The sequence below is a fragment of the Ruditapes philippinarum genome, unplaced genomic scaffold (assembly GCF_026571515.1).
Source record: "Ruditapes philippinarum isolate M1 unplaced genomic scaffold, ASM2657151v2 ctg5336_1_1_1_1, whole genome shotgun sequence".
NCBI lineage: Eukaryota > Metazoa > Mollusca > Bivalvia > Venerida > Veneridae > Ruditapes > Ruditapes philippinarum.
In genome coordinates, this window is record NW_026852038.1 from 520 (window position 1) to 25,644 (window position 25,125).

Genomic DNA, 25,125 nt, shown 5'->3' on the forward strand with positions numbered 1-25,125 from the left:
TCAGCATGTGGTATTGACATGAACTCAGTTTTCTCAACAGTAGCTAATAAAGGAAAATAATTAATAGATATTCAATGTTGAAATGGTTCTAAAACTTTAATCAAATTTAAAAAGTGAAACAAAAAACAGAATAAAAATGAAACAAAAACTAAAGAGAAAAAAATATAGAAGTTACATAAATGTCATTTTAAGTTACATACGTGTCACAAAAAGTTACATTTTAGTCACATATACTTTACTATCATTGTGTCACATTTTAGTCACATTTCTGTGGGGATATGTGTCTTAATCATTTACTTGTACATTGACAAGTTTATGTAGCACTGTCTCTAATTGTGTTTGAACCGTTTACTGGTTTTAGAAAGTAAGTAAATTTAAGTAAGTTTCATGTTGAGTTCATACTCACATAATCATGTCATGATGATGTGAGACTGGAGTTACTGCATCATTTGTACATTTAATATTGTTTATAATATATTTCAGAGAGTTCACTTAAATAGATCTCACTCTAAATTTCAGAGCCAGGCAAGATTACTAATGCACGTTTTGAGTCGTTCAACTCTCCTTCCTACTGTGATGCCACAAAGGCCAAAGTTAAATGGGAGGAGCCAGCACTTCATGACAGAAATTCAAAAATTGTTAAATATAGCTTTGTTGTTGGCACAATGAAAATAGGATACACAGTGCCAAACCCAGATCCATATAGACTGATAAATAGAGTGTTTGAAAAAAACATAACAATGTTAAAACCTGAGTCAGAATATGATGTAATGGTATGTATTTAGCTTTAAGTTACTTTTCAGGCCCCCCTTTAAAGAAGTGGGTTTATATTGCTTGCACATGTTGGTCAGTCTGTCAGTTGGTTATCTATCAGTAGACCAAACCATTTCCAGTCAATAACTTAAATTTACATTAAATAAATTTCATAAAAAAAGAAATAGCAACATTTCATTAATAAATTGGGTTTCATATCGACTCCAGATCTTATTTTTGGTGTCCAGACAACCAAAATGAGTTTAATGAGCATACAAATGTGCAACCTCATTGTGGCAGTTTGGAAGTACAATTTCTGTTTGCATGATAAACTCCGCCTATAGATCATCCGTACATCAATGTAAAATCAAGAAACATGACTATAAGTAGCAGTCCTAATTAACAGTATATTTCTGCATTGTAACGGATATTTTCATACAAATTTAATCTATTTTATGAGATAATTATTTTTTCTGAACCCCAGGCCTCGTGCACCGTGAAGCTTAAACGGTAAAAGTGTGTTTGCACAAGAAATCTTATATTTGCTGTGTTCCGGATAGCAACTATAACACCGTGACAAAGGTTGTTTTTTTTAAGCGCATACATGAGCTGATTATAGTCTTCATTTGCATGTTAAAATTCGTATACGAACTTTAGTGTTACCGTGGGGTTTTCCATTTAAAATCCTAATTTATGAACAATATTTGATGAGATTTACAATGATACTGTAAAAAAAGGTTAATGAAACTGTAGAATGCTTTGTTTTTAGGCCGACGGCAAAAATATTTTAACATAATATTATTTATTTAATGTAGCTTTAAGAAAGCTTGGGCTTAAGAACTTCAGACTTGATTTTGATCTTCTGTTTATTTTGGAGTATATTTCTTAATTATCTTTTTGCATAAATTTCTTTGTTAAGTACCCCTGCTTATCTATGTAAAACAATACAATTTTTGTGTTTTAATTTTTAGCTCGACTATTCGATAAGAATAAGTAGAGCTATTGTAGTCCCCCGAGTGTCTGGGTCGGCGTAACCACTTATGTTAAAGTTTTTGTAATACCTCAAATATTTTCAAAGTCAATTGACATATGGCTTTGAAACATTGCACACTTGTTCACCATCATGATCTCAACCTGTAGACAGGAGGAGGTAACCGTATCGAGCATTTGGACAGAATTATGCCCCTTTTTCGAATTAGAATTTACGTTAAAGTTTTTGTAATACCTTAAATATTTTCATTTCATATAAGTCCATTGACATATGGCTTTGAAACAAGTTGAAATTTTATACTCTGCTTCAAGAGCATAATAGAACTCCCTCCAAGGCCTATAACTGTAATATGGATTTAAAGAAAAATTTTGCCCTTTTCTTTACTTAGAAAATTTTACATTATCAAGGTTTTTTTACTATCAAGCACTAAGAATAGTTGAGCGTTGCTGTCCTACCGACAGCTCTTGTTTTGACTTCTGTGGAGTTCCTTTAACATGTCTGACTGGTATTTGTTACATTGCTGGCTGCGTGGGTTCATCTAGGGCAAGCTGTTGTTTCCATGAAGGAGAAACACTATTCTCATTGTGAAGTACTGGTTTCTTTCAGAAACAGTTAGAAGAGTGTTTCAATAAGCTAATAACTTCCATCACAAACTAAAACAAATTTGTAAACTTACAAAGTGGGATTAAACCCAACAGAGACTTGATTTATAGAATAATGTAAGGAAGCTGTCAATCTAGCTTCATTGGTTGCACTTAGGTGCCTGCTTGTGTCTGAAAGCTGGACACCTAAGATTTTCCTCTACTAGTTAAAATGGAAAGTCTCCTTAAGGCAGTATGACATAAACCCAAGGTATAAGTAACATGTTAATTTATCTGAAGCAGTATTTCTTTTGAATTCTTTTTGATAATATACATGTATAATGAAACTGTTTATATCTAAATGATTTAAGCTATAAGATTTATTTCAGTATTTCATAAAGTAACAAGGAAATAGAAGTTTTTACCCACTTCAATGAAAAAAAGGGTAAATAAAAAGCTTGTCTGCACTTTATTTCAGATTTATGCAATAAGCAGTAATAATCATGAAGGGCAAGAAAATACTCTGACAATAAGAACGGATGTATGTGGTATGTATAGTTTCTGACTTCCTATCTTTCATATTAATATACATTTCCAACTGACTAAGTTAAGCAAATTTCTGACTTTTTAGCTCGACTATTCGATAAGAATAAGTAGAGCTATTGTAGTCACCCGAGCGTCGGCGTTGGTGTCCGCGTCGGCGTAACCACTTACGTTAAAGTTTTTGTAATAGTTCAAATATTTTTCAAAGTCCATTGACATATGGCTTTGAAACTTTGCACACTTGTTCACCATCATGACCCCAACCTGTAGACAGGAGGAGGTAACTCTATCAAGCATTTTGACAGAATTATGCCCCTTTTTAGCTCGACTATTCGAAGAATATGAGAGCTATTGTAGTCGCCCCGGCGTCGGCGTCAGCGTCCGCGTCGGCGTCTGCGTTGGTTAAAGTTTTTTGTAAAGTCAAATATCTCAATTATTACTTGAGATATTCAATTGAAACTTACAATACTTATTTATAGTAACAAGGTACATCAGATAGACAAGTTGGATAACCCTGCCTACAATATTGACAGAATTATGCCCCTTTTTAACTTAGAAATTTTGGTTAAAGTTTTTTGTAAAGTCAAATATCTCAATTATTGCTTGAGATATTCAATTGAAACTTACAATACTTATTTATAGTAACAAGGTACATCAGATTGACAAGTTGGATAACTCTGCCTACAATATTGACAGAATTATGCCCCTTTTTAACTTAGAAATTTTGGTTAAAGTTTTTTGTAAAGTCAAATATCTCAATTATTGCTTGAGATATTCAATTGAAACTTACAATACTTATTTATAGTAACAAGGTACATCAGATTGACAAGTTGGATAACTCTGCCTACAATATTGACAGAATTATGCCCCTTTTTAACTTAGAAATTTTGGTTAAAGTTTTTTGTAAAGTCAAATATCTCAATTATTGCTTGAGATATTCACTTGAAACTTACAATACTTATTTATAGTAACAAGGTACATCAGATTGACAAGTTGGATAACTCTGCCTACAATATTGACAGAATTATGCCCCTTTTTAACTTAGAAATTTTGGTTAAAGTTTTTTGTAAAGTCAATATCTCAATTATTGCTTGAGATATTCAATTGGAACTTACAATACTTATTTATAGTAACAAGGTACATCAGATTGACAAGTTGGATAACTCTGCCTACAATATTGACAGAATTTGGCCCCTTTTTAACTTAGAAATTTTGGTTAAAGTTTTTTTGTAAAGTCAAATATCTCAATTATTGCTTGAGATATTCAATTGAAAATTAAAATACTTTTTTATAGTAACAATGTACATCAGTTTGCAAAATTGCATAAACTCTGCCTGCAATATTTGCAGAATATTTGCCCCTTTGAAACTTAGAAAATTTTGGTTAAAGGTTAAAGGTCTTCAAAAGATATTTACTTGAAACTTTTACCATGCACTTAGGGTCATAATTGGAGGGTCATAATTGTATGTCACTGACCAAGTTCCATAACTCTATCTTGCATTAAGGCTGATTCATATCCCCTTTCTACTTAGTCTCTTGGTTAATGTTTACATGCAAGTTTTACATATCTCAATAACTATTAAAGATATTTATTTAAAACTTCACATATGCATTAAGGGTCATAATTGTAAGGTCACTGACAAAGATCCATAATTCTATCTTGCATTTAGGCTGATTTTCTCCCTTTTTCAACTTAGAAAATTCATGGTAAAGTTTTGCTTGTAAGCCTGTTATCTCAATAACTACTGAAGGGTTTGTGCCTTTTTTGGGACAATTTTATGCATTCATAATAATAAAAGCAGTGATTTACTTGATAAAACATCTTAATAACAAGCCTTTGTACTTTTTCTGTCAAATTTATGTGTTCATAGGTAATTAGTATTATTATACTCAATAAAACACCCTTGTGACATTACCTTCCGAATAGTCAAGCCAATACTGTTTAATTAGACTCTCTCTAAGGCCTATAACAAGAATTTATAACAAAAATTAGCCCTTTTGTGAACTTAAAAAATTTAACATTATCAAGGCTCTTTAACTATCAAGCACTTAGAATAGTCGAGCGTGCTGTCCTACAGACAGCTCTTGTTCGACTTAGAATTTACGTTAAAGTTTTTGTAATAGTTCATATATTTTCAAAGTCCATTGACATATGGCTTTGAAACTTTGCACACTTGTTCACCATCATTACCCCAACCTGTAAACAGGAGGAGGTAATTGTATCATGCATTTTTTTTTACTATCAAGCACTAAGAATAGTCGAGCGTTGCTGTCCTACCGACAGCTCTTGTTTTTTTAAATGTAATCTGTCCACTATTGAATTTGTAATCCAGGAGTAGCTGATATGATCCTCAGACTAGGCGAAATTGCTCTGTAACATTTATTTTATTTATTCAGGATGCTCAAAAATATTATTTTGGAAAAACTTCAAGAGGCATTGAGTTACATAACACAACAAACATTATATGAAATCTAGACAATGCACACTCTGCAGAGACACTCCTTTTTTGGTGAAATAACTAGAGCTATAATTGATTCATTTCACTGCATGCCTATGATATTATTAGTTATAAAGATGTTTGACATATTATATTGTCCTATATAAACAGTAGTTAGTTTGTATATATATTGCAAATAACCGTTTATTTACGGCCATATAATGTGCCAAGAAATTTTATAATGAATTTATGATAGATCTACTGCAAACTTACTTTGTCAACAAAAAAACTGAAATTAATTCATAAAACACCTGCAGCAGTGTATACTGATTATATAAACATCATGATTATCCAATTAAAAGCAATGTTACAAACCTGTAGTATTATAAATTTTTATATAAAGTATTACTTATCTATATTTCACTATTTAGCCAGCCCACATAGCTCAATCGGTTAGAGCGCGAGACTTGTAATCTCGACATTGTGGGTTCGATTCCCGGGCTGGCCAACTAAAATTACTAATCAGTCTTTCGGATAAGACTTTAAATCGAGGTCCCGTGTATGGGTGCTTAAACACTTGGCACGCTAAAGAACCAGGAGAAGCTTCTGGAATTGGGGCATCTTTCTGTATCTGTAATTGCACTATCCTCCAAAAAAATAAAATGACTAATACTCTTCTGGAGGACTCGCCCACATGGGCAACCGGTGGCGAGTATAAATAAACGCAAATACACACACATATTTCACTATCATACCAGTCCTGCTCTCATGATATCTGTAAATTACATGATCTGTGCATATAATAGTGAATTATGATGTGTATTGTATTGTATTGTGAATGCCTTCTGGTGATTTTTGTCATCACTGCTATTATATATATATAAGGCAACACCTGTAAGTTACAACCAAAATATCTCCCTCTTGAAGGGTGTTGCTCTGCAGAGGTTGTACTGAACATGCTATAAAGAAGAGCGAAATTTATGTGCTATATTGTGATAAACTTATACATTATTATTGCCTTACGGAAGGTACATTTACGAACACTTTTATTTCAGCACCCCCAGACTGGACTCCCTCAGACTTGAATGCAGTAACGATGCAAAGTTCCTCAACATCTTATGTTACCATTCAGTTACCAAATGCGTTCTTTAGCAAAACTGAGCAAGGAAAATTGCAAGAAATAGGATTTATTGTTTTACCTAGGGAAAGCATATATTTTGATGGTAAATATAGTTGAATGAAATAATTATTGCCTGTAACAGATAGTAAAACTCAAAAATTATTATTATATCTGTGACATGCAAATGTGGTGAACCTCAAAATGCATTAGATGTGACATTTAGTGACACTCAAAATTGTGTGTGACATATAGTGTAACACTGAAAATTTACATACTGAATTTAACATATTTTAACATAATAGTAAACCTTACAATCAATTGGATGTGACATACTGAAACTTGACATTGATTTTATGCAGTACTGAAACTTAAAGATGATTGTATGTGACATACTGAAACTTGATATTGATTGTACATGACATACTGAAACCTTGACATTCAATGTATGTGACATACTGATACTTTACATTCAATGTATGTGACATACTGATACTTTACATTCAATGTATGTGACATACTGATACTTTACATTCAATGTATGTGACATACTGATACTTTACATAGATTGTGAGTGACATACTGAAACTTGACATTCAATGTATGTGACATACTGATACTTGACATTCAATGTATGTGACATACTGATACTTTACATTCAATGTATGTGACATACTGATACTTTACATGGATTGTAAGTGAATTACCGAAACTCGACATTGATTATAAGTGACATACTTAAACCTCAACATTGATTTACTTGACACACTGACACTTGACATTGATTGTAAGTGAAATACCGAAACTCGATATTGATTATAAGTGACATTCTGAAACTTGACATTGATTGTATATGACATACTGAAACTTGACATTGATTGTATATGACATACTGAAACTTGACATTGATTGTAAGTGACATACTGAAACTTACAGTTGATTGTACACAACATACTGAAACTTTAAGTTAATATTATGTGACATACAGACCCCTTATTTTGGTTGGTATGTTATGTAATTATTATGAATTTCAAAACAACATTCTGTGTCACTGTAGTAGACCTTAAATTGATTTTGTGCAACATTCTGTGAATCTCAGAATTTATTGTACAAGTATGTATAAATAATCTATAGCTAAAAATTGACAGTAAGTGACATAAATTGGCACTTGAAATTTAGTTCAACTTCAAACTTCAATTGAAATATTGTTTGACTCAAATGTAATTTTGTGTAACATAAATTGAAACTTTAATTTCATTAAGCATTGTGAAATATTGTGAAACTCCAAAATTGATTGTATGTGATATATATAAGTGAAGCTTGAACCTTAAAAGATTACTGTACATTGCTTTTGTTTTCATTTTTCCAGGTTTTCCACCCATTAACCTTGAAAAACATCAAATGATTGGCACAATTCCCAAGAATAATGAGTTTACAAAAGAATTCAGAGTAGAAGTTACTACAGGTAACTTTTTAGCTCACCTGAGTTTGCTCAGGGTGAGTTTTTAGGATCGTTGAATGTCTGTCGTCCGTCAACATTCGTTAACACTTTAGTGGTCAAATTTTTGCCTCAATCATCATCAAACTTTGTCAGGATGCTTGGCTAGGTAATTGCTCGGGATTAGTTTCTACAAGGGTCAATCTCGGTTTGTTAAACTGGGTCACAGGAGCAAAAAATAAAAAAATCTTTTTAAAAACTCAAAGGGGGTTTACTGTTTTGTTTCCAAAAAACCGGAAAATTTGGGTTCTGAAATTTTTGTTTTGTTTGACTTCTAATAGGTCACCTGGGTCAAAAACTAGGTCACACTGCCCAAATATGAAAAAACCTTGTTATTACTCTAGTGGTATAATTTTTTACTCAATTGTCATAAAACTTGGTCAAGATGCTTGTCTAGGTAATTGCTCGGATTAGTTCAAACATGGGTCATCTCGGAAGAAAAACTAGGTCACAGGAGCTTAAAATAGAAAAATCTTGTTAACACTGTAGTGGCTCCAAATATCCTGGAAATGGGTCTGAAAGTTTGTTTTGATGATTTTTAGGTCAAGTTCGATTATTGGTCACCTTAGGTCAAAAGCTAGGTCACACTGCCCAAATATGGGAAAACCTTGTTAACACTCTAGTGGTCACATTTTTGCCTCAATCATCATCAAACTTTGCCAGGATGCTTGTCTTGGCTATTGCTTGGATGAGTTCGAACATTCGTCATTTCAGATGAAAAACTAGGTCACAGGAGCTAGAAATAGAAAAATCTTGTTAATACTCTAGTGGATATTGCTTTGATCAAAATATCCTTGAAATTGGTCAGAAACTTTGTTTTGATGCTTTATAGGTCAAGATTAAATATGGCTCACCTGGGGTCAAAAACTAGGTCACACCTTCCAAATATGGAAAAACCTTGTAAACACTCGGGTTGTCACATTTTTAGCTCGACTTTTCTATGAAAAGGGGAGCTATCCTACTCGCCCCGGCGTCGGCGTCGGCGTTAGCGTCGGCGTCGGCGTTGGCGTCACACCTTGGTTAAGTTTTTCGTACCACCCCACTTTATTTCAGAAGTATTACAAGTATGGCTTTGAAACTTACCATACTTGTTCACCATCATAACCTCCATCTACAGACAAGAGTACATAACTCTGTCAAGGTTTTTGACAGAATTATGGCCCTTTTTTGACTTAGAAAGTGTATTGAGCTTGGTTAAGTTTTTTGTACCACCTCACTTTATTTCAAAACCATTGGAGGTATTGCCTTTGAAACTGACCATACTTGTTTACCATCACGACCTTCATCAACAGACAAGAGGACATAACTCTGTCAAGGTTTTGACAGAATTATGCCCCTTTTTGACTTAGAAAATACATTGAATATGGGTAAAATCCACTTATTGCCTTAACCCTTTGAGATATTGCTTTGAAACTTTTAATGCTATTTCACATCATTACCCCCATCTGTACGCAAGAGAAGGTAACTCTGTCAAGGATTTGTTTTAAAAATTAAGGCCTTTTATCGACTTAGAATCTTGGTTAAGTTTTTAGTACCAGTCCACTTTTTGACTGAAACTGTTTGAGATATTAATTTGAAAGTTGGAATACTTGTTTACCATCATGGTCCCAAAACATGGGCAGGAGAAGGTAATTCTGTTAAGGATTTTATTTGAATTATGGCCCTTTTTGACTTAGAAACTCAGTTAAGATTTTCATTCTTGTCCACTTGTTGACTTAACCATTTGAGATATTACTTTGGAAGTTGGAGTTCTTATGTGCCATCATGAGACCTATCTGTAAGCAAGAGAAGATAACTCTGTGAAAATGTTTCTTGATTTGTACTTAGAAATTCCTAGTTAAAGTCTTGTGTGCCCTTAACTGTCAAAGTTTTGTTTTATAGGCAAGCACTAAAAAAGTCGAGCGCGCTGTCCTTCTGACAGCTCTTGTTGACTCAATAGTCATCAAACTTGGTCAGGATGCTTGTCTAGTTAATTGATCTGATGACTTCGATTGGTCAGATGAGCGATCTAGGGCCATCTTGGCCCTCTTGTTTTTGGTAATTATGAATTAAAGAAATTTGTTTGTCAGGTTTTTATGCCGATTTCAACTCATTGTCTTGGTAATATTTAGATAGTTGGTTTACCAAACTGGTTTTCCTGGATCAGTAATTACCAATTACTCAGCAAGTGACCGACAACTAATCCAACATGATTGTTGAATCAGCAATAAAAGCAAAAAATTGACCATTTGACACAATTCCAAAGTTCAAGTTGTCACACATAAATTTTGCCTCGCCCAAAGATGGAACCAGTGACCCCTAGATAACAAAACCAATGTTTTCCCAATTTAGCTTTCTAAGGGGGCATTGTATCAAATATAAGTTAATTTATTTGTTTTATTATAAAACTAATGCCTTTTTTGGATTTTTAAAAATATTTTAACATAGGGCTAATATAAAATTACCAGGGATGATATGAGGAAAATAGGGCCAATATTAAAAGATTAGGCCGATACGAAAATGAATCATTTTGATTAGTTTAGAAGCAGTGCATATTTAAATGGTTCTCTATTCTATTTATAAATGAACATCACTGACACAGTTTAAAGGACATAGAATTGTTTCGTGAGTCCAATGGGTTGATTATACATGTTAAGTAAAATATAAAATAGAAAACAACTGTTGAGAAATATGAAATTATTTTGACTTTTACTTGTACACTGACCCTTTACACTTGGATTAGTATAATGTCACTATTATTCTGAAAATTTCAAGTGACGCAGTCATGAGTGAAAAATGCAAGCTGTGAAGCATTCCTAGTGTTTCTTAGTCCTTTTCTGAAGTTTCTAGATTTTTTTACTTTTTTCCAAAAAAGCCCCTTTGTATACTGAAATATTATAATGGATATTAGCATTTATTTAGCATGTTTTGTGTGTACTTACAGTTTAAGGTAATCATGAATTAAAATTCTTTTTTGAATTATAACAGAGGGCATCACTAATGGAATGCTTAAGATTGGTTCTGATTGTACATCAAACAGTGACTTTTGTAATGGTCCACTTCCAGAACAATTCTCATTCAAGTAAGTGTGTTGTCTTTATTTGTCCTTACCCTACTGAATTTGTGAAATGGATTTGCCCTGCTTTGAATATGGAAGGGTCCATTCTAGTTTTAAGTGATTTCAATGACAAAACAATATCAACCAGCAGATGTGCAGACTGGCATGGCACTAAATTGGTGGCAAAGGGTAATCTCTTCTGGTTTTGGCAGGTTATGGGATAATGTATAAAAAAAATTTATTATGGGCTATGTTATTATGTATATCATACTACTTTATGTTGTTGTTTTTTGTCTTTCAAAGATCAACTGAATAAGGGATATTTGTTTTGAGTAAATATAATAATATTATTTAATTTTTCCCATGAAATATGGTGCTATATCACTCAAATATATTTCATATTTTTATGCCACCGCAGCATCTGCGATGCGGTGGCATATAGCGATTCACCTGTGTGTTTGTTTGTGTGTGTGTGTGTGTGTGTGTGTGTGTTATATAGATTATATAGTGAACTTAAAAAATCTTCTTGTGAAAAACCACTAGTCCAATTTCAACCAAACTTGGCAGGATTGATCCTTGGGTGAAGGGCTTCCAAAGTTGTTCAAAGAATTTCATTCCATGCAGAAATCTGGTTGCCATGGCAACCAAAAGGAATTATAAGAATAAATTTAAAAAATCTTCTTGTAAAGACCCAAAAGGCCTAGAGCTTAGATATTTTGCATAAGGCATTGTCTGGTAGACCTCTACCAAGATTGTTCAAATTATAGCCCTGGGGTCCAAATCGGCCCCGCCCCGGGGGTCATTGATTTTCACTATATGTACATATGATAAAAACTTAAATACCTTCTTGTCTGAAGGTACCAGGCTTAGAGGTTTGATATTTGGTATGTGTTATCATCTATAGGTACTCTACCAAAGTTGTTCAAATTTTGCCTCTAGTGTCAAAATTAGCCCCGCCCCGGGGGCCATAGGTTTTCCTTATATGTATATAGTAAAAACTTAAAAAATCATCTTCTCTAAATTTACAAAGGCTAGAGTTAAGATATTTTGCATGAAACATTGTGTAGTGAACCTCTAGCAAGATTGTACAAATTATAGCCCTGGGGTCAAAATTGGACCCACCCCCGGGGGTCATTGATTTTCACTATGTACATATAGTGAAAAATTAAAAAATCTTATTGTCTGAAGGTACAAGGCTTAGGGCTTTGATATTTGGTATATGATATCATCTATAGGTACTCTACCAAAGTTGTTCAAATTTTGCCTCTAGTGTCAAAACTAGCCCTGCCCCGGGGTCATAGGTTTTCCTTACATGTATATAGTAAAAACTTTAAAAAAATCATCTTCTCGAATTGACAAAGGTTAGAGGTGAGACATTTTGCAGTAAACATTGTGTAGTGAACCTTTAGCAAGATTATTCAAATTAAAGCCCTGGGGTCAAAACAAAAAAAATGTGTTCCTACATTACTATTTTAGTGTTGTATTTATGCGGTGGCATAGCATTTTTTACAAATGCAATCTTGTTTAAAAATAAATATGAAATATAAATATGAAAGTGGGCGGAGTCAAAACTCTTATTTATTCTAAGGGACTTCTTTCGCCATTTTGTTTGAAAAATCTGATAAATACAAAACAAATTTTTGTTGAATTTTGCTTTGAAAACTATCTAGAATGATACAAAATGGTCTTACTAAGAAAATAAATCCGAACACCAATATCTTTAATTCAGTTATTAACGCTGTACAGACGTTTAAACAGGTGTTTACGTGACGTCACAATGTAGCGCCAAATATCGCATGCAAAACAAGACACAATAATATTTTGCTGCGCGCTGTACAATTGCAGTTGCGTAGCAAGCAATAGGTTTCGTAACCATTTTTCTTTGATAATGAAATTAAATAAAAAGGTTATTTTTTCGTTTTTCGTGAAATATGGTATATATTTTCACTCAACATGATAAAATGTCACATATTTTCACTCGCCGTCTCGGCTCGTGAAAATATGTGGCATTTTATCATGTTTCGTGAAAATATATTCCATATTTCACTCAAACGAAAAAAATATCCTCTTATTATTCTCTTAAAAGTGAAACAATGGCAATCCACATGTATTTTCTATATTGCTTAGTAAAAACATGCATGTTTTCCTGCTTTGATGTGATATAATCGGAGAACAATAGATCAAGAAATATACCATTAAAAACTGCAACAATTATTTTATTTATGTAAAACTGTTCATGTGAATTAATTGGACACCATCAAAATGTCTGGCAGAGCTATATTACTCACGATTTATCATGGGCTTCATTTCAACAACAAAACCAAGTTTTTCAATGGTATATATACATGTAGATATAGTTTATCAAAAATACCAAAAAAAAGGAAATTTTCAAAGTCATAAATCATATGAGGTATAAATGAAGAAATAGATCTTAACTGAATACATGTTGTTTATTTTAGAGTTGCAGCATATGCTTGCACAAGAAAAACTTTGTGTAGAGTAGCTAGACCAATAGGACCGTATGTTACTAAAGCTAAGCAGATAGACAATGGTAGTTCACCATCGGGCCTGGTGATTGGTCTATCTGTCGTCATGGTACTGTTAGCAGCTTGTGCGGCCTTCACCTTCCTGTGGTACAAAGATTACATTCATCCGTAAGACTTTATTTTATATTATACATTGTATTTTTATGCCCCCACTGTGCTTTATTTTCTAATGATACATTATTAGTTATGCCCCCACTGTGCTTTATTTCCTTATTGTACATTGTCTTTTATATGCCCCAACTCACTAATAAGAAAGTGGAGGTGTAGGCATATAGACTTGTCAGTCTGTCCATCCACCTGTATCACTGGGCTATTTAAACTGTGTAGGGGGAAATCTAACTGTAAACAAAAGAAAAGGGAATAGATTTAATAGACATCATTCCTAAACAATAGATAAGGGGCCGAGGGTCCTCTATATAAAAAAGTGTGTTGTGATTGATCATGAAATCTTTTGTACAGTCATTCCCACTGTACCTTTGCTCTGGAATGTACGGAAGTTATAAGTTCCTCGCAAAAGTGAAGGCATCAATATCTGATAATATCTGTTTTGACAGCCTGCCATGAATGATATGGTGGCTGAACTGTGCTCTGGTTAATTCAATGTGGCTTACCAATGTATTCCGGAGGGTAAACTACCAACACCAGCACCAACATTTATTTCAGTTAAAAGGTTACTTATCTAAGAATATGTATGTAGATAAACTGAAGTTAAATTTATGTTATGATCATGAAGCAACTTAGTAGAGTTGAATTTTAAAATAGTTATATGGCATTGTTCAGGTTTATATATTTGCTTGATTTGCATTTGCAGAATGGCATGGTTATGTTTTGTTTATTATAATTGCAGAGGATCGTGGTTTTCTAGGAAGAATAACGACGATAATGATGATTCATTCACATCATTAGATAGAATCGTTAAAAACAGGTTAGCTTTTGTTCAGGGATATACTCGACAAAATTTTGTAAAGAATTTACATCATTCGGCATTTTATTATATGCGGTCTGATCAGGCTGTACTAGGTTGGTAGCTCAATTTTTGTATTTTGATATTTGAAATGGAATGCTGGGCAAATCCGTTGCACAAAGTCAGGAGGTTAAGGGTGAAGTTAATGCTGTTAACTACTTCCAGGTTGTCTATTCATCAGTAATTGTAGAAGGAATGATTATTGAACCTCATTTCTCTGTTAAAAGTCATCTCCTTGACCCTTGTGATAGCAGTCAGGTGTTCTACCAATGCACGGAGGTCTTCCTTCACCAGTAAAGCTCTAAAGTCATCATATCATCACTACTGTGTTGGTGTGTTGTAAATATACACAACATATAATTTTATCATTTAATCAATATTATCATCATAAATTTCGACAAATAGTTAGATTCAGCTTAATTAAGTATTGTACAAATTGAACCTTAGCATGCCATTGGCTACTGAATTTACCTATGCTACCAGTGCAGACCAAGATCAGCTTAGCATGCCCTTGCCATCTCGTCATGATGTAAATTGTCAGTCAGTACAAAATTTGAAATTTTCCCAAAAAATGATGAATTGTTTTTGACCTGATTTTAAGATGGACCAGTCCATTTATAACATTTAGTTTGGAAATGGTTTACTCATGTTGAAAAGTATGATTGATATAATACAATGTATATTTCAATATAGAAATGATTTATATATTTTAGGCCAATTAAAGTTTGTAACTATGTACGAGAATTGGATGAAATGCACAAAGACACTAACCTTCTACTATCTGACCAGTATGATGTAAGTATTCATTTTAGTTGTTTTGTCGATGATGAGTAACTCTGATTTAGCATGGGACTTCGTATTATTGGGCTTCTTAATGTTTCATCTATGTCTGCATTGAATTTCATTGATGAATTTAATGATTAATACTTTGTGTGAAGCAGAAAAAATTCAACTTAAGTAAATATTTCATTTTTTTGTTGAATCTTTAACTTCTTAATCTTTAAGAGATTCACGTTTAAGCTCTTTGAAATTATTTTAAAATGTCTACAACAACATATATATTAGTTTGTGACGTATGTTATGTAAAATAATTAATTGAAAAATGTAAAATGAATGTATTATGTAAAAAGAAAAATGTAAATAAACGGGCCTTAAACGTGGTTAAAAAAAAAAAAAAAAAAAAAAAAAAAAATCTTTTAACTTCAATGTATGCATGACCGCACAATCATGACAAAATACTGAAAGTATGTCAGTAATAGAACTGCGCTGATAATACAGAGTTATAGTATACTTTTAATTGAATTTGAACGCATTTAATATGGATTCATGGACTTATATTGATAGATTTAACATGATCAATGTTACATTCTTATCAAGGGTCTTCTAACATTAGGGGTGATAGTACCCAGGTAAGGGTTTATGATACAGGGACATGTTCCTCCAGAAAATGCAGAAAATGTTTGAATTCTAGTTCATCTTTCCATCATAGTATCAGAATTACCCTTTACTTAGTCACTTTAGAATATTTCAATGAAATTCAACAAGCTTGCAGTAATGTAAAAGAAATTTCAATTGTATATTTATTATAAAATAAATTATCGTCCTTTTTGCATATGTTTCCATGTTTATACTATTGACTCGGCAGTAGTTAAAAACTATCAACTAAGATTTTAACTAGATTTTATGAAATTTCAGGACATCAACAAGTTGGGACAAATAATAGCAGAAAATTCTACAACTCATGCTGCTAGGCATGAAAATAATACACCCAAGAATAGATGGGTCAATATATTACCATGTAGGTATCATTTCTCTTGCGTATATAGATTAAATGGTCATTGATATTTTGATAATGCCATTTACTTATATCAAAGCATTATATTTTTACCCTTAACCTGCTTGAATCAAAGGTCTTTTTATGCCCCCACAAAGTGGGAGCATATAGCGTTGCACTTGTCCGTCCGTCCGTCCGTACGTCTGTCCGTCCGTCCGTACGTCCCAAAATCTTGTGAACGCAACTCCTCTTAAACCGGATGGCAGATTTTGCTTAAACTTTCAGGGATGAACAACCTTAATGTGTAGATGGTAGTAAAGGAAGGAATTTTTGCTGCGACCAAATTTAACAGAATTATGGCCCTTTGTTGATTTTTTCACTATATACCATTTAGAAATTTTGTGAACGCAACTCCTCTTAAACCGAATGGCAGATTTTGCTTAAACTTCCAGGGATGAACAACCTTAATGTGTAGATGGTAGTAAAGGAAGGAATTTTTGCTGCGACCAAATTTAACAGAATTATGGCCCTTTGTTGATTTTTTCACAATATACCATATAGAAATATGTGAACACAACTCCTCTTAAACCGAATGGCAGATTTTGCTTAAACTTCCAGGGATGAACAACCTTAATGTGTAGATGGTAGTAAAGGAAGGAATTTTTGCTGCGACCAAATTTAACAGAATTATGGCCCTTTGTTGATTTTTTCATTATATACCATTTAGAAATTTTGTGAACGCAACTCCTCTTAAACCGAATGGCAGATTTTGCTTAAACTTCCAGGGATGAACAACCTTAATGTGTAGATGGTAGTAAAGGAAGGAATTTTTGCTGTGACCAAATTTAACAGAATTATGGCCCTTTGTTGATTTTTTCACAATATACCATATAGAAATTTTGTGAACGCAACTCCTCTTAAACCGAATGGCAGATTTTGCTTAAACTTCCAGGGATGAACAACCTTAATGTGTAGATGGTAGTTAAGGAAGGAATTTTTGCTGCGACCAAAGTTAATAGAATTATGGCCCTTTGTTGATTTTTTCACTATATACTAAGTAGAAATTTTGTGAACACAACTCCTCTTAATCCGAATGGCAGATTTTTCTTAAACTTCCAGGGATGAATAACCTTAATGTGTAGATGGTAGTAAAGGAAGGAATTTTTGCTGGGACCAAATTTAACAGAATTATGGCCCTTTGTTGATTTTTTCACTATATACCATATAGAAATTTTGTGAACGCAACTCCTCTTAAACCGAATGGCAGATTTTGCTTAAACTTCCAGGGATGAACAACCTTAATGTGTTGATGGCAGTAAAGGAAGGAATTTTTGCTGCGACCAAATTTAACAGAATTATGGCCCTTTGTTGATTTTTTCACTATATACCATATACATGTTGTCAGTTGGGGCATCCGTGTCCTTTGGACACAGTTCTAGTTTACTACCAGTATAGAGCTAGGACAGCTCGAGCGTCCGTGAAGTCTGTCTAGGATCCAAGGTTATTAAGAATTTTCTCAGCTCAAACTCGTATCGCAGGTATTTCATAGATCAGAAACTTGTACAGAATGCACACTGACCAATGAAAATCCTGAGATTTTATTCAAAGGTCAGGAAAAAAGTTTTATAACCTTGAGGCTAGGCTCTATACTGTTTGTAACTCAGTTTTGTTTATTTTGATATCAAATACCCTTAGACTTTGAAAGGACTGATCCAAATTCAAAGTGTTGAAAATCCTTAAATACAAACTCAGCAGGTTAAGGGTTAAAACCAATTAATTTCTTACCCGCTTCTTTGACTGGAATGAAAAGCAAATCTAAGGTAAAATGTTATTGAAATGTGTATTTTGATTATATACTAAAAGACTGTTTCAAAAAATAGAAACATTACAGAAATGATGTATTTTTATAGTTTTTTAATTTGCCACTAACAATATTAACTTGTGTTGACCCTTGTTAAGCTAGCTCTGATATTGAGTTAATTTCTGTGCATGAGTTAAGTTGACTTGCATTATGATACTATTTTACCAATGAAGTTGACCAAAGTCCAGTAAAACTAGCTCTGATATTGTGTTATTTTCTGACTTTATTTAAGTTAAGTTGACTTTCATTTTGATATTATTTTAACAATATTTACTCAAGTTGACCTAAATTGAGTAAAGCTAGCTCTTATATTTTGTTATTTTCTGACTATATTTAGGTTAAGCCGACTTGCATTATGATATTATTTTATTAATATTTACTTCAGTTGACCATAGTCAATAGATTAATCTATTTTCTGTCTATATTTAAGTTGACTTACATTATAATAATATTATTTTATCCAATATGGACTTAAGTTGACCATAGTTAAGTAAAGGTAGCCCTGAGATTAAGTTTTTCTGTGTATATTTAAGTTAAGTTGACTTGCATTATGATATTATTTTAACAATATTTACTTAAGTTGACCATAGTTGAGAGATTAAGTTATTTTCTGTCTATATTTGAGTTGACTTGCATTATGATATTATTTTACCAATATGGACTTAAGTTGACCATAGTTAAGTAAAGGTAGCCCTGAGATTAAGTTTTCTGTGTATATTTAAGTTAAGTTGACTTGCATTATGATATTATTTTAACAATATTTACTTAAGTTGACCATAGTCGAGTAAAGCTTCAGCAACTGGATGAGGATGACCCAACAACAGACTATATAAATGCTAATTATATGCCTGTAAGTTTTGGAACTGTTGATTGAGCCTAAGCTATGCTTGTTTCTTGCATTTTGAATCATGCCATATATGTTATATAAACGCTCTTTAATATTTATATATATATACGGATACGACAAGCTAGTTGACCTAATTTCAATCAGTTTTACATGTGACGCTTTACAGTTGTTTGTGTAACAAAGTGGTTGCAGGTTCTCACTATAGTTGCTTTTAGAAGATAGAAAATGGAAAAACATTAGCACTCACAAATATTTTTAAAAAAAAAATCTTAAAACTGCTCTCAATTGCTTTTAGTTAAATATTACATTGGGCAGTCTGGCCCGATTTGCAGTTTCTATTAGTATAGATAGAATAATATACTCAGACCTAGTCAGACTATCATTAACTATCTATACATGCACAGGCAGTGAGCTGTATGACTTTCAAAATTTGAGATAAAATCAAAATAATATCAAAAACAAAACACAAAAATTGAAAGAATGGTAAGATTGTAAGTATTGAAATTCTAGAAAAAATATCAATTCACACATCAAAATTGCTTTGAGACAATAGACAAAAAAAGTTATTCACGCACCAATATTTTTTTAAGACAATAGACCGATATTTATTCAAACACCTATGTTTGCTTTGAAACAGGCCGATATTTAGTCAGACACAAGTTTTTGGTTTGAGACAATAGGCCAGTATTTAATTGGAATCTAAAATATGTTATATACTTTGGGCCAGTATTAAATCAGACATCAATATTTCCTTTTAGACAATAGGCCAATATAAAATCAGACACTTTTTTTGCATTGAGACAATAGGCCAATATTAATTCAGACACTTATTTTGCATTGAGACAATAGGCCAATATTAATTCAGACACTTTTTTTGCATTGAGACAATAGGCCAATATTAATTCAGACACTTATTTTGCATTGAGACAATAGGCCAATATTAATTCAGACACTTATTTTGCATTGAGACAATAGGCCAATATTAATTCAGACACTTATTTTGCATTGAAACAATAGGCCAATATTAATTCAGACACTTATTTTGCATTGAGACAATAGGCCAATATTAATTCAGACACTTATTTTGCATTGAGACAATAGGCCAATATTAATTCAGACACTTATTTTGCATTGAAACAATAGGCCAATATTAATTCAGACACTTATTTTGCATCGAGACAATAGGCCAATATTAATTCAGACACTTATTTTGCATTGAGACAATATGCCAATATTAATTCAGACATTTACATGTATTTTTCTTTGAGACAATAGGCCAATATTAACCAGGAACCAATATTGGTTTAAGACAGTAGGGCAGTATTTAACAAGACAATACTTGCTTTTAGTATTGAGAAAATAAAGCAGGATTGATACAGAAACCAAATTTGTCCATGAAATCTTTGATCAGTCTGAATTCTGACAGCATTATAAAGTTTGAAAACTTAGAACAGTGTTGATTCTTTGAACAACAAAAAAATAACACAGTAAGAACAATAATTGCATTTGAAATCAGGCAAGAACATTTCTTTTTAGAATGAAGATTAAAATACAGATTGGGACACAAAGTTTGCTTTTTTACAACAAATAAATATAGCTTCTATGTGCACAAACAGTTGACTGTTGTCATTGGAAAATAAAAGTGATTAAGGTTAATTAAACAAAAATGTGACCCATATATTGTTAACTTTAAAAATTATGTTTTGCTGAAGTAGAAGAATTAAGTCTTTGCCCTAGTGTTTATGAATGCAACATCTGAAGTCCCATCTCCCTCAGTTATGACTTTAAGTATATCTTACACACATAGCATGCCCCTATGTCCTTACAGTAAATACATTGATATACATGTAGATACCCTTTCTTATTCTCTATACTTCATGCTATAGTCATTTCTCAAACTCTGTATATTTTTAAATCCATTTATTTCTATCAACATAACAATATCTCATTTGTATATAAATGTCCATTTTGTAATTTAATATTCAGGAACTGAATGTCTGACTAAGAACCGCATCTAATTGGTTTGGTGTTATTTTATGGACTTAGGTGTCATTGTTGACATCTCTTAGAATTGTGTTGCTTGCACCTAATGTGTTTGTTTGTAAGAGGAGCAGCTCTCTAAGGGTGGAATATATAGAATGAATGGGTCACTGTTTAAAATTGTAAAAACATCAGTAAGCTGTTACAGATAAGGTCACAGTCAAGTCTGCTTTATAGCATCCGAAATGAGGTTTTACACAGCAGTACAATAGGAGGCATTCATTATAAGCTTGCACACCACTATTGTGAGTATTAAAAAGATTGGAGGAAAACCAACTATTTTGAGGTTGAACAGTAATGAAGACGTCACCCGACCCCCTCATACCTATTATGGACAAATATGCAGGGTTACCCAAGTGGGGCCTCAAAAAAAGTAATGAAGACGTATGTAGTATGATTGCACACCACTATTCAGAATGTGAATAAGATAAGAGGCTTAATTAAAAAGGCTGCTCACTCCTTGTTTTACAGTGAATATCTTATTCATAGATGGAGACATCTGAATTATGGCGGTTAGCCGTTTTAAAGTTTAAGACTCTGAATACACTTGTTAGGGTTTAGAATCAGCTTGAATATGGCCTCTGATATGATTGAGTCAGGTGAAAGGTATTGTGGGAGACTTGTGAGGAAATTATTATGCATGCTTGCACACAAGTCTAGATGGCCCTTAACATGTCAGTGTGTTGCCAGAAGTGATAATCAGACTGAGATTTCATGTTAAGAGACATTTTGTCAGTGTGTTGCCAGAAATGATAATCAGACTAAGATTTCATATTAGAGACATTTTGTCAGTGTGTTGCCAGAAATGATAATCAGACTAAGATTTCATATTAGAGACATTTCGTCAGTGTGTTGCCAGAAATGATAATCAGACTAAGATTTCATATTAGAGACATTTTGTCAGTGTGTTGCCAGAAATGATAATCAGACTAAGATTTCATATTAGAGACATTTTGTCAGTGTGTTGCCAGAAATGATAATCAGACTAAGATTTCATATTAGAGACATTTTGTCAGTGTGTTGCCAGAAGTGATAATTAGACTAAGATAACAACTAGGTAGCTTCTTCTCATGAAAAGTCAAAGTCCCATGTAGGGGGTTTAGACCAGCTATGTAGTAGTGAGCCTGAGTCCAATGAATGAAAGTAATAGACATTAATCATGCAGTCAGGGAGGCCCATAAAGGGGCAGATACAATAATACATAAAATACAATTAACTGAGATAATGATTATATAAACAAATTCTTTCAAATTGTTAGATTGTATGTTTATTTATGACTACAAATATATGTATCTTCAGGGACAAGATGTATTGAAAGAATGTATATTCTCTCTTCTTTTTTTTAGGCTACAATCAATTTTCTTGCCTTCTTAATACATGTACTGATAACTTCTGTACTCACCTAGTCTTGCATTTAATATTTCCATGCCACATTCCCTATAAAGATCTTATTTACTGGATTAGAGTTAGGCAGATCTAGTTAGGCAGATCTTTTTTTTCTTTAGAAAGAAACATTGTTGTCACCTAAAACAGTGTTCAAACCTAAAAAAAATGCTGCGTTGAGTGGCAGGCTTTCTAACAGCTTGGTGAGAGCTTGCCAGTATTAATTATTTGTTTAATGTGTTGGTCACTTAATTTGCAAAATCAATACTTTATAAATTCAAGGATAATGTTCTTTTTTTGTAATACGGTATTAGGAAAACAAAAAAATTCAAGGATAATGTTCTCTTTTTGTAATACGGTATTAGGAAAACAAAAAGATTCAAGGATAATGTTCCCTTTTTGTAATACGGTATTAGGAAAACAAAAAGATTCAAGGATAATGTTCTCTTTTTGTAATACCGTATTAGGAAACCAAAAAGATTCAAGGATAATGTTGTCTTTTTGTAATACGGGATTAGGAAACCAAAAGGATTCAAGGATAATGTTCTCTTTTTGTAATACGGTATTAGGAAAACAAAAAGATTCAAGGATAATATGATCTCTTTTTGTAATACAGTATTAGGAAAACAAAAAGATTCAAGGATAATATGATCTCTTTTTGTCATACGGTTTTAGGGAAACAAAAATATTTGAGACACTGTGTTCTTTTTGTAATAAATGGAATCAAAATTTTTTTAGGCGGATGTAGATTGTTTTTATACAGTTTAGAAGTCTACAGGTAGTTTGTTCACCATACATCTATGCTTTCAGGCTGTTTTTTTTCACTTTTGTCTTTACTCAAACAATTTGAAGTTAGTCTTGCACTTTAACTTTTAGATAGCTCCTTGAATAATGTACCTTATTCTGTTGGGTTTTTTGATCTGAAGTTTGTCTTGCACTTAAACTTTTAGATATGTACCTATTCTGTTGGGTTTTTTTCCTAATCAAAATTTATATTGACTTTTCTTAACGATATTTTGTTATATTCATGAGTTTTAGAAATAGATTTTAATATATATTTCTTTTAGAATCATGAGTTTTTCATACATGTAGGACAATAAATATATCTGAAACATATTGGATTTAATACTTGTATGTTATTTTAAATTAAAGTCTAGCCAAGGCTAGTCATTGCCAAGTTCATTTTTATGACAAAAACTTCTCACTCCCGATTGCAAGGTATAATATTTTGCAAACATATGCCAGAGATAATGTATCATTTAAGTCCATGACCTTCTTTTCAACAATACATTTTTACTAGACTGTACTGCTAGTACCAGCTATGTCTATAATTAAAGTTGTTAAAAATATATGGCATGTGTAATGAATAAACGTTAAAATTAAATAGAAACATAAAAAATATCAACCTTTTTACTAGACTGTACTGTATGAGTACCAGCCATGTCCATTATAATCAAGAAGTCTTTATTCACAGTTAAGAATATATTGCCAATATGTTCTAAATAAGCGTTAAAAGTAGAATCATAAAAAAGTAAAAAATATCACCCTTTTCATGGTTAGTTATAAATGCATTATCATGGCATTGTACACCTTGGTATATGGAAGTTACATTCAATTTACAATCCTTTGTATTGGTCTGTATATATTGTAATAGATAACTGTTTGAGCATTGGCGTCACTAAAAGCAGGTCAACGGCACCAGTATAGAGCAAGGCCAGTCAAAAATCAATTTCCTTAGCAGTTGATTGGTTAAAATTCTGAAAAATAAGAGACAGAATATAGGATGCTGACAAATTTATTAAAGGAAATGTAGTTGAATTGTTAAACTTGTAAGGTGAATTAATGTGTGGCACCACATTCAACATAACCTTTGACACAGTTTTGTTATTGGTTCACTAAATTTTGTTATGAACTTGTTTGCAGGGTTTTCACAACCAACGTGAGTACATTGCTACACAGGGACCGTTGCCGGGAACTATTGATGATTTTTGGCGAATGGTTTGGGAGCATGGGGTCATGGTGATTGTGATGCTAACACAATGTAAAGAAGGTAACCGGGTAAGTCTTTATCTTGGGAACTATTTAAATTATCATTGTGATACAATACTGCATGTTTGTAACGTCTGCTCTCATTGGACGATTGTCTATGTTTACATTAATTTATCTTTTATACATGGCTGCTGCGAATTTATGAATGAATTCATATCTAAATCAAAGAAATCAATTAAGTTGTATTATAAGTTCCTTTTAAAAACTGGAAAAGTGCATATGTCCAAGTATAGATTTACTATAATATTATATAACTTTCAGGTTATATAAACAAACAACTATTTATAAAAGGTCATATAACCTGTGTTTAACTAATGATGTATACAACCTTATCGATAAATTATTTAATTTACATATTGTTCTTTCTGCTTTGCTTCTATGGCTTCTTTGACGTTTAGCAGGCAATTGCCCTATCAATTGTAGGGTTGAATTTCAACAGATATGTGGAGACTGAAATGTCACTTATTCATCCGAAAATTCTGTTTTTTGAAATTCTGTATTCTAAGGTAGCACTCTACACTTAATTTCAAGTTCCTGCCGTCAATGTCCTACAAGCAATACATCTAATAATTCTGATGCCAAACTACACAACCTGGAAAAAGAAAACACATTTTGTTGAGAACATAATATATGACATAAGATTGCAAATCTACAAAGAAATTATCCCATCTGCAATAGGCAGGCAGTCAAAAAAGTTGCAATT

At 32.6% G+C, this 25,125-nt stretch overlaps 1 protein-coding gene across 1 annotated transcript in view; it reads left to right on the forward strand.

Moving 5' to 3' along the window:
- The first annotated feature begins 424 nt into the window (after positions 1 to 424).
- The window catches only part of LOC132747657 (receptor-type tyrosine-protein phosphatase beta-like), a 44,160-nt gene continuing 19,459 nt past the window's right edge, over positions 425 to 25,125 (forward strand). The window contains exons 1-11 of the mRNA XM_060737105.1: positions 425 to 773; positions 2,804 to 2,873; positions 6,362 to 6,529; positions 7,793 to 7,888; positions 10,889 to 10,982; positions 13,418 to 13,612; positions 14,352 to 14,429; positions 15,182 to 15,263; positions 16,164 to 16,266; positions 18,874 to 18,953; positions 24,297 to 24,431. Of these exons, the coding sequence (XP_060593088.1) occupies positions 666 to 773; positions 2,804 to 2,873; positions 6,362 to 6,529; positions 7,793 to 7,888; positions 10,889 to 10,982; positions 13,418 to 13,612; positions 14,352 to 14,429; positions 15,182 to 15,263; positions 16,164 to 16,266; positions 18,874 to 18,953; positions 24,297 to 24,431 (1,209 nt within the window). The 5' untranslated portion in view covers positions 425 to 665. The remainder of the gene's footprint in view (positions 774 to 2,803; positions 2,874 to 6,361; positions 6,530 to 7,792; positions 7,889 to 10,888; positions 10,983 to 13,417; positions 13,613 to 14,351; positions 14,430 to 15,181; positions 15,264 to 16,163; positions 16,267 to 18,873; positions 18,954 to 24,296; positions 24,432 to 25,125) is intronic.